This window comes from Podarcis vaucheri (assembly GCF_965113315.1).
Source record: "Podarcis vaucheri genome assembly, chromosome: 2".
Lineage (NCBI taxonomy): Eukaryota > Metazoa > Chordata > Lepidosauria > Squamata > Lacertidae > Podarcis > Podarcis vaucheri.
Window position 1 is genome coordinate 117,466,963 of NC_138760.1, and position 10,935 is coordinate 117,477,897.

Genomic DNA, 10,935 nt, shown 5'->3' on the forward strand with positions numbered 1-10,935 from the left:
AAGGGGGCGGGGCGGAGACCCCTGGGCCGCCTGAGTTCCCGCGCGGGCGACAGCGCAATGACAAGCGAGTCAGCTGGGGCCTCGCCGTCCCGCACATGCGCGGTGCCATCGCCGGCCCAGCCGCCCGTCGGCCCAGCCAATCTCCTTCCCCCGCTGGAAACGCGCCACGAGCGCGTCGCCCACCCCAGACGCCGGTTCTGTGAGGCACCGGCCAATCAGCACCTTCCTCCGCCCGAGCCCGGACTCCTTACCTCGCGCGCTCATGCACGCTCGCCGCCCCCCTCGCCGCTCTCGGCCAATGAGGACAGAGGCTTTCCCTCCAGCCGGCCAATAGGACCCGGCGGCGCCGCCCTCCCCCCTTTCTCCTCCCTAATCTGGACCAATCGCGAGGCAGCGCGCGCCGCTCGGAGCCCCGGGTAAGGCTTCTCGGTAGCGGCCGCCGCAGAAACTCCCGGCTCCAGCTGTGGCTGCCGCCGCCGGCTCCTGCGGGAAGGGAGGCGAGAGGGCCCCGAGGAAGCGCGTTGCCAAGGGGACCGAGGCCTCTGCTTGCGTTGTCAAGGAGACGGGGGTTCTAGAGCCCGCCCCCTGTCAGGAGCCCGGCCGGATTCCGGAGTCGCAGAGCCACATCTGCAGGCGCAGCAGCGGCTGGGAGAGGATCGCGGGGAGACCAGGTGGTCGTCTCCTTGTAGGGGCCTTCCGGAGCGTCCTTGCACTAGTGCCAGCGGAAAAGGGGTTTCCAGGCACCCAAAGGCAACTTGCACCTTCCAGGGCGGGGGGAATAGATCTGCGCCCATTCAAGCTTCTGGGCCCCTTTGTCTCGAGCAAATTGCACTCGGAGAACGTCTGAAGTCGCGCTCGTGGCCAAGAAGCGGGCATAGGAGTGGTTTGGTCACGGGGCGGAGAGAAGGCTTTGCTTTCCTGTGCAATAAGGCCCGTCAGGGTAGCAGTTAAGGTGTGTTTTCCTGGCAAAACACCCCCAAATCCGTGCTCTTCATTTTAACGTGTCACTGCACAGCTTGTGTCCTGCGGTACCCGGTTCATCCTTCGCGTTGGCTGCCCCCCGTTTTGCACTTCTGACTTTTTTTCTTTGCACTCAATGCTGCTATGTTTCCAGTCTGCACACTGAAGAACTTGCCGCCCTTTCAGAAGCTCCCTGCTCATCCTAGCTGAAGGTGGATTGTGTGGAGTGGATGCAACCGCTAAGCCCTGCTGCCACCTCCGCTGCCTGATTCGCGTTCCCACCTATCAGAAGCATCTTTTTCCTCCTGGGTGAAGCCAAGAGCCCTGTCCTTCGCCCCTTCTGTGCTTGAAGGAGACACCTGGAGCAAGCCATGCTCTCGGAGGCCCTCCCCTGCTTCCAGTTACTCCGGATGGGCCCGGCTTCGCCTGGGGATTCCCCCAACCGGGATCTCTACACCTTCCGGCCTGCTAGGCCCAGCTGCACTTATCGGCTGGGCCGCCGAGCTGAGGTCTGCGATGTCGTCTTGGTGTCGGAGGAGAACGCAGCCTTGGTGTCGCGGATCCATGCAGAGATCCATGCTGAGAGGGATTCTGACAGCACCGCCGGGGAGTGGCGAGTTGGCCTGGTGGACTACAGCACCCACGGTGAGTCCTTGGAACTGTTCGTGCCACTAAGGGTGGGGTTGCATTCAGACCTGACCATTGCAAAGATATTTGCTTTATACTCTGCTCCTGATCCTCAGTGTGGTAAAACAGGTGGAACTAGACATGTTGACCAAAGCTTCAATTTGCATAAATTTATCCACAAGAGAGGGATGCGGGTGGCGCTGTGGGTTAAACCACAGAGCCTAGGACTTGCCGATCAGAAGGTCGGCGGTTTGAATCCCCGCAACGGGGTGAGCTCCCGTTTCTTGGTCCCAGCTCCTGCCCATCTAGCAGTTCGAAAGCATGTCAAAGTGCAAGTAGATAAATAGGTACCATTCCGGCGGGAAGGTAAACAACGTTTCCGTGCAGTGCTCTGGTTCGCCAGAAGTGGCTTAGTCATGCTGGCGACATGACCCGGAAACTGTACGCCGGCTCCCTCGGCCAGTAAAGCGAGATGAGTGCCACAACCCCAGAGTCGGTCATGACTGGACCTAATGGTCAGGGGTCCCTTTACCTTTACCTTATCCACAAGAGGGGGTGTGTGTGTAAGAGAGAGACAGACAGACATAACAGCAGATACAAATGGCCATGAATTGTAGTATGTCATTCCTATAATGGTCTTTTGTCCCCACATTTTTCTGTTTCCACCCATGTGTGTGTGGTTGGCACCTGCCTGTCTTGAGAGACAATGGCACGCGTCTTCAGGGGTGAAGCCAAACTGCTGCATTTGCAGCGCCAAAGTGACCTCCCCAGGATGCAAGCCTGGGCAGCGTGTATGGAGGTCTTGGGCTGCCCAAACTACAAGACCCCTCTCTCACCTCACTGATGGAAAGCAGAGCAATACCTTTGGCCCCAGCTTGGCTGCAGGAGTTGCCGGAAGGAGGCGTACAAGACGCCATCCAACTGCCTTAGGACCTCCATTCTGGTTTTGTGTAGGGTTTACTCCTTAAAGGCCTTTTCTTCTCCCAGTGACCTCCCGCAAGGCAGCAGAGGTTTAGGATCAGAGCTTTCCTTCTCCTAGATGAACCCCCTTTCCGGCTTGCCGAACCCCATCCGCCTCTCACCCTACAGCCTTCTTGAATGTTGGACTATTGGTCTCGTCCACCTAATGTGATGGAACCTGTCTTTGCATGCAGAGGAAGTCCCTAACTCACGGAGGGTTTGAGACCCATTGGCTACCTTCACCTGGAGCTTGTTCAGTTCGACCAACAAACAGATTGGACTCTGCAGACTTAATGGGTGGGATCACATGGGACAAGGTAGCAGAGTCAGCCTCCATGCCAAAGGTTCCCCCCCAAACACACATTTGTTTTGTCCCGTCGAAGCGAAAGGGTGCCATCCATGCCTATGGGGAAAAGTTAATGGCTGTATTTGGGGGTGGGGGGGTGTTGCACTTCCTGGCCTCACTGCCAGGAGCCCCTCAGAAGGCTATGACGTGTCCTGCGCTTAGCATGGAGTCCTGGGCCGAAGAAGAGTTTGGATTTGATATCCCGCTTTATCACTACCTGAAGGAGTCTCAAAGCGACTCACATTCTCCTTTCCCTTCCTCCCCCACAACAAACACTCTGTGAGGTGAGTGGGGCTGACAGACTTCAGAGAAGTGTGACTGGCCCAAGGTCACCCAGCAGCTGCATGTGGAGGAGCGGAGACGCGAACCCGGTTCCCCAGATTACGAGACTACCGCTCTTAACCACTACACCACACTGGCTGCCTTCAAAACCTCCACAAACACACCTATAGGCATTGCACTGGTTGATATATAGAAAGTGAGCTTCCTCTCTTGCCCCATTATCCCTTCAGGTACTTACGTCAACGCCGTCCGAGTACCCCATGGCCAGCGAGTGGACCTGAACGACGGAGACCTTCTGACCTTTGGCCACCCCAGCCCAGTCCCTGAAGGCTGTGCCCTGCCACTCCCGCACGGCAACTCCGAGTTCTACTTCCTCTTCCAGAAAGTCCACGTCCGGCCGCAGGACTTCGCTGCTATCACGGAGCCCAAAGCCCCCTGGGCCTCCTCCTGCGGCTTCCGGCCGGTGCTGCCCTCCGGCAACCACCGCATCCGCCCTCTGTCCCGCCACTCGCCCACCGCCCTCTCCTGCCGCTCCAAAGCCACCCTCATCCTCAGCTCCATCGGCAGCCTCAGCAAGCTCAAGCCGCAACCCTTCACCTTCTCCCTGGGCCGTGGTCGGTGCACAGAACCCCCCGCTCAGCCGAAAACCTCCCGGAACCGGCGCAAGTCGGCTCACACGCTGCTGCCCGAGCTGGAGGACGAGATCACGCGGCTGGAGGAGGAGCAGCCCACCCCGGGCAAGGAGCAGCGGCTGGGCGGTTATGCTCATTGCCATAGCGCCTTGCGGCTTCAGCAGAGAGTGCCGGAGGAGAGCCAGAATTTGCAGGAAGACGAAGCTCCTCCGAAGCTCCACGTCACACCCAGCGGGTGAGTCCCTTTTCGAGTCCGCGTTATGGTCGGTACAGCTTGCGCCAGCGGGCGCCGTCATGATTTTCAAGTTTCTGGTGTAACAGAAAGATTTCCATAGCGTTGATGAGTTAAGCCGGAGTGTTTCTCAAGGTTGGGTCCCTGTCTGTTGTGGGACTACAACTCCCATCATCCAGTGGTCAGGAATGATGGGAGTTGTAGTCCAGCAACAGCTTGGGGACCCACGCTTGAGAAACAGTGAGCTAAGAACTTCCCTTCTCTCTGTCTCTCTTTTCCTTCCTTCCTTCCTTTCTTCCTTGAAGTATATCAAGTATATATATCAAAGTGAAAGGTACCTTCTCTGCCTCGAGTTCAGGGGGCGAACTGGATCCTTCCTTACTTCCCCACTAGCATGTGCCAAGTTTCAAAGTTAGTTAGAGCCACCTGTCTGTCAATCGCCTGTTATAATGACATCAGGCAACACTTTCTCCTTTGCCCATGCAGTTCCACTGCTGCTGTAGCCACTCCAGCCAGTTTCTAACTCAGCACCTTCTTATAATACACTTTACTGGACAGCTGAACAGTTAAAGAAATTCTCAGCGATTGGAATAGTGAACTGGAGGCCATACAGTGGTACCTCTGATTACGTACTTAATTCGTTCCGGAGGTCCGTTCTTAACCTGAAACCGTTCTTAACCTGAGGTACCACTTTAACTAATGGGGCCTTGCACTGCTGGTGTGCAATTACTGTTCTTATCCTGAGGTAAAGTTCTTAACCCGAGGTACTATAGTGGTACCTCGGGTTAAGAACTTAATTCGTTCTGGAGGTCCGTTATTAACCTGAAAACGTTCTTAACCTGAGGTACCACTTTAGCTAATGGGGCCTCCAGCTGCTGCCATGCGATTTCTGTTCTCATCCTGAGGTAAAGTTTTTAACCCGAGGTACTACTTCTAGGTTAGCGGAGTCTGTAACCCGAAGTGTTTGTAACCTGAGGTACAGTGATGCCCCGCAAGACGAACGCCTCGCAAGACGGAAAACCCGCTAGACAAAAGGGTTTTCAGTTTTTGAGCTGCTTCGCAAGACGATTTTCCCTATGGGCTTGCTTTGCAAGACGAAAACGTCTTGCGAGTGTTCCGATTTTTTTGCACTTCCCCCCCTTTTTCTAAGCCGCTAAGCGCCTTTTAGCCGCTAAACCGCTAATAGCCGCTAAGCCGCTAATAGGGTTGCTTCGCAAGACGAAAAAACCGCTAGACAAAGAGACTCGCGGAACGGATTAATTTTGTCTTGCGAGGCACCACTGTATTCTGTAGAAGTCCAATTGCACGCCTGGTAAATTCTGACCCCCCTGCTGCAGCCCAACAATTGACACACAGGGACAGGGAACCTGTGGCCCTCCAGTTGTTGCAAACCCAAACTCCCATCATCCCTGACTGGGGCCGATGGGAGTTGGAGTCCAACAAATTCCGGAGTTCCTTAGCTCTGCTTTAGTGGCTCTGGACAGGCATGTAAAGCGGGGCGAAGTAACAGGTTAAAACTTGCTAGCTGTACATCCGGTCAGGGCAGTGTAACGAGTCCTTGTGCAACTCACTTTTTCATCTGCCAAAGAGGCCCTGGGGCTTTCTGGAACAGCCAGATTATGCGGCTCACGGGCTTTAGATGGGCAGGAAGAGGCTGGGAATAGCAGCTTTCTCTGGGTTTGCTGGAGAGGGCAGCTTAGAAATGAACCACATGACTATAAACTTGCTCCCGGAGACCTGTTAATGCCTTTCTATCCCCACGCTGGAAGTGGTTTACAAGGAAGGCACCACTTGGATAACTCAGGTGGTGGAGCATGTGACCCTTAATCTCAGGGTTGTGTGTTCGAGCCCTATGTTGAGTGGGAGATCCCTGCACTGCAGGGGGTTGGACTAAATGACCCTCGTGGTTCCTTCCAACTCTACAGTTCTAAGATTCTGTCCCCTCTCACCATACTAATCCAGAATCTGTAGGCATGGTGTCCTGCGGAACATACGGCAATAAAAAGGTCATTTTTAATAAACCTTTTATGTATCTGCCGCTTGTTCTGTCGGCGTTGGGCTTTTTCTCTTCTCATCATTTTCTCTTAACTTTGCTTCTCATCCACTAAACGCTCATTTTAATATCTGCTTGTAAGCCACCAATGGAAACGTGTTGGCCTTTGGCTTTTCTGCGGGTGGCGCTGTGGGTTAACCACAGAGCCTAGGGCTTGCCGATCAGAAGGTCGGCGGTTCGAATCCCCGCGATGGGGTGAGCTCCCGTTGCTCTGTCCCAGCTCCTGCCAACCTAGCAGTTCAAAAGCATGTCAAAGTGCAAGCAGATAAATAGGTACCGCTCCGGCGGGAAGGTAAACGGCGTTTCCGTGCGCTGCTCTGGTTTGCCAGAAGCGGCTTAGTCATGCTGGCCACATGACCCAGAAGCTGTACGCCGGCTCCCTTGGCCAGTAAAGTGAGATGAGCACCGCAACCCCAGAGTCGGCCACGACTGGACCTAATGGTCAGGGGTCCCTTTACCTTTACCTAACAACATAGGAAGCTCTTTTGGACCAAGTCAGACTATTATTAGCCCACCCAGCTCATTATTCTACACTGACTGGCACAGGCCTCCCAGATTTTTGGCCTGGAGTCTTTTCGCAGCTGTACCCAAAGAGGCCAGGGATTTTCCTGGTAACTTCTGCACACAGTGCAGATGGTCCGCTGTCCGCACTCTGGAAATGTTGCTGCAGTGCTGATGGGGGTGGGGAATACAGGTGCCAGTTTTCAGATTTATCCCTCCCTGTTCCTTTGCAGGAAACGTCGCGGCCGGCCACGGAAGAACCCCCTGGGGAGCACTTGCCAAGTCTTCTCCCAGACTCTGTCCACGGCGGAGCCGTGCGCTGCCCCGAGGTGCCACCTTCCTCAGGACGAAATGGTGGAGTGGGTCCAGTGTGACGGCTGCGACGCCTGGTTCCACGTGGCTTGCGTGGGCTGCAGCTACAGTGCCGTGAAGGAGGCTGAGTTCTGCTGCTCCGCCTGCCGCTCATAACAAGGGTGGCCGCGGCCGGAGAGGCGCCCTCACCCCTGCCCCCAAATGGACTCCAGCAGCACATGCAAGGACTTTTCCCCATCTTTAAAGTGGGTTGGTAAAAAATTGCACAAGGAGCGTGTTTTCAGGGACAAGCAAAAGAACATGGCAGTCTCACTCAGAGGGAGGCTGAGAGAAAACTTTAGCTTCCTTGTGTCAAGGAGTCAAGTCCATCTCCGAAAACCAAGAGGCCGCATTGCACTGGGGAAGACATGGATATTATTACATGGGGAAGTTTCCGGCTAACTCCAGTGCTAGAAGCTGCGGAGGGACGGGACCTCTGGATGTTGCGAGACTTCGGCTTCCATCTTCCCCGGCCACGGACCCTTCTGGCTGGGGGCTGATGGGAGCTGGAAACACCAGGAGGGTCACCAGTTCTCCTCCCCTGATTTGTGCTGCCCAAGGCTGGCCTTCAGCTGGAAGGGGCAAGCGATTGCTTGAGAGGGACAATCGGGGCAGATGCACAATGCCACCGTTTACCTTCCGATATCTTCATCCTCTAAACTTACAGGGAAGAACCTGCCGCACTCGGAAGAAACCGCTTACGAACACCTAGCATGCCAGTTTTCCCGTTGTACAGCGGTGTGTACAGAACGGCCACCCTCGCAGCAATAGCCCTGCAGCCTGGGAAGCCGCAGTAGGTGCAGTCTGAGGGTGCAGTAGAGCGGCTCCGTCACCTCAGTGCTCCGGGAAGTTGCCAGTTTATTGGGTCCGCATGAAGTAGCGAGACATTGGAACAGCTGCCGAAGAGCAATGCCTGCTGTTAACTTAGCTGGGAAGAGAGTCCCGCCCTCTCGAAGCTTTTTACGGAGAGACAAGTAGGGGGTCAAGTGTTTTGATGAACTAGGTGGGAATCTTAGGATGCTATATTCCAGAGTAGCAGCTATAACTAGGCCTTAACTGGAGGTGATGGGGCAGTCAGAGTGGCAGTCGCCCATCTGCCCTGTTCACTTATGAAGTGCATGTGTCGAGTTTGGCACCCAAAGGAGTGTGCAAGTGAGAGGGACTTGCACCTCCCGCCATTTTACCTCAAATCTGCTTTTGCTTTTTTGTTCCTCCTTTGCACCAACACTGGGCTAGAAGGTCACAACTCTTCTTGCAAATGTGCTCTTTTCATGTAAAGGGAAAAACAAGCAAACCCCAGCCTTTCCCCCTTTAGACATAAACATGACAGGTGCACAGTCACTGTAGCGATCCTTGATGCATCTAACTTGGCACTTAAGTAGTTTTGCAGTGAAAGCAAGAGTCTTATGGCACCTTAAAGACTAATGACGAGATTTATGGTGGCGGCGGCAGCTTTAACAGGCCAGGTCCCATTTCATCAGCTGCACAAAGTGCTATCCTCAGTGCTATCCTCAGCACATAACACTAAACCATGGTTTAGCAAGCAATAGTTATTAAACCATGGTTCAGTATTATATGTGTGAACCAGCAGTTTATAGTTTGGTCCGAAGTCCTAGTTTGTTGCTGGCTTACAAACCATGGCTTGCTTTAACTACAGTGTAGGACCTTTCATGAGCGCAGCAGATGCTCGCCAAATTACAAAGGAACGAGGTAATAGCAGCAGGGAGACAAAACAAACTGGAGAAACAAGCAATGTTTGTTAAACAAACCAGTTTAGTGTTGCGTGAGAACTCGGCCACTGTACGCATACACACGAACATGGTGCGCATGTATAATGTTTGACAAATAGCAGGACCAAAAGCTTTGAGGCACAAAGAGCGAGCGGTGGCTCTGTGTCACTCCGATAAGCAGCCCGCATATAGTCACAGCAAGAACAGTGTGACTCATACTGCAGTCCCTGAACTCTTATTTTTCTAACAGAGCATCTCTAGTCCGGAGCAGCTTACGCCGCAATAAATTTGTTAGGCATTGTGGGTTTTCCTAAGGGACGAGACTGAGCAGATGTTTTTATTCAATTCAATAATATTCGGTCATTCCAGTTTCTAGTGTAGGGAGAGAATCCGGTGATTCACCTGCAAGCAACAGGGGCACAAGCGTTTGCACACTTTCATAGGCACACACAAATAATGCATGCCGAAGTGTTATGTGCCTGAACTTCCCTTTAACGGGCAGCAAAAAGCCAGAGCTGTAGCAAAGCTCTTGGTTTCCCCAAGCACCACTGAGAATGGTGAAAGCCCAACATCCAGAACAGCCCTCCTTGTGCCCTTTGGGAAGGTGTGGGCTCCGTCTCTTTAGAGCCATTACTCCACGTTCTGAGCTAGAAGCAAGCCCCCTTCTTTAACAAGCCAAGGATGGAATGGGGCACAGCATTGTGCCAGAAGCAGAGCAATGGGATTCAGGGAAGTTGCAAAGGCTCTGTAAAAACAGGGGCGGTGCCCCTTCTTCAACTATTGCATCATGTTGCTAGTCAGCCACAGAGACCGCACACTTGCTTCTGCCACTGCTAGTGGGACCAAAGGCAAGCAGTGTACCTGCCAAGGAATCTGCCTTCTGAAACGTTGAATCAGAAATAAGCTAACGCAGTGAACTTTCTGCAACATAACCAAAGGCTCCTGTAGTTTTTTAGGGAGGGGGGTTTATTCCTGCAAGTGTGTTCTGCCAGTTTGCTTTATTCACTGTAGATGGAAGGACTTGTCCTTTTCCTCCGCTAGGGCACCCCTCCTTTTTTGAACCAGGCGTGATCACAGTAATTGAAATAAACCCAAACTGCAAAAGTTGGTGTCTCCCATTTTATAACAGTTGATGTTTACACTGGGGTATTTCTAGCTAATACATGTATTTCTGTAAGGCCACCCTCTTCCTGTTCAGATGAGAAAATTAGATGGCAGGTCGTGTAGGAAGAAAAGTCAGAGAATGCAATGGGGGTACAAGGATTACTAAACTGGTTTGTGTACCAACCTGGTAGGAGTCAGTGTGCTCCTGGTTTAGAAAATGAGACACACAATATGATTGGCAATTTTTTTTTAATAGGGGTCTGTTATGAGAAATGGCATGCATACAGTTCAGAGTGCCAAGAGTACATTACAAAACTTAAAAATAAATGATCCGTAATAATTTGGCCTCTTTTAAGAACACCACTACAACAACCACTGTGCTTCTCCCATACTAGAGGCAATAGTAAATACTGAATAGCAAATAAATGGGAAAGGAAGTGAAGAGGAAATCAAATGCCTCTCACTGTTTTCTCTTTTAAAGGAATTGTTTCAGACGTTTGCCGCAATTTGTGAACAAGGCAAGGTATTTCTAAAAAAGGGACAAATGCCCTTGGGGGGAAAGGCACTGATTTTTAAAATTATTATTATGCACCAACCGTTCTAGAGCAATGTAGACATTCTAGAGTGGTTTTTCCAACCTTGGGCCTGCACAAGATGTTGGAGCGCAACCGCCGTCATGAACAATAGTCAGGGATGGTGGGAGTGCCCCAGGGTTGGGGAAAACTCTGCTAGAGCACCAAAAGGACCATCCTAAATTTTCAGGGAAAGATAGGCATTCATGTATCCCAATCTCTTCCAATCAGTCTCTCACACACACAAATTTCTAAACTAACTTCGGTTTCAAAACTAACTTTGCATTCTTTGCTCAAGAGAGGAAGTCAGTGCCTAGAACAAAATCTACTTTGAGGTTTGACAGGAGGCCTAAAAGATAATCCATTTCAGGAGACATTCCAGATTAAAAGGTTTCCTGGGGACCTGCTAACCTAGGTTTTCTAGAAAGGTTGCCACAACCTAAGCACCGGCCCTAGTTAACACAGAAGAGGACACTACATTCTAAAAACTATCTGGACTGTACACTTTTGTATAGCTCTTCTGTAGAAGGAAGTATTATCCTCCCCAGGAATTTCCGTTGCATGGAGGAAAACTGAACCACCCAG

General features: G+C 52.4%; 1 protein-coding gene across 1 annotated transcript; it reads left to right on the forward strand.

Moving 5' to 3' along the window:
• The first annotated feature begins 317 nt into the window (after positions 1 to 317).
• TCF19 (transcription factor 19) lies at positions 318 to 7,730 on the forward strand. Its single transcript, XM_082210413.1, has 3 exons — positions 318 to 1,605; positions 3,406 to 4,042; positions 6,827 to 7,730. The coding sequence occupies exons 1-3, from the start codon at positions 1,332 to 1,334 to the stop codon at positions 7,059 to 7,061; spliced, it is 1,146 nt and encodes a 381-aa protein (XP_082066539.1). The 5' UTR covers positions 318 to 1,331; the 3' UTR covers positions 7,062 to 7,730.
• The last annotated feature ends 3,205 nt before the right edge of the window (positions 7,731 to 10,935 follow it).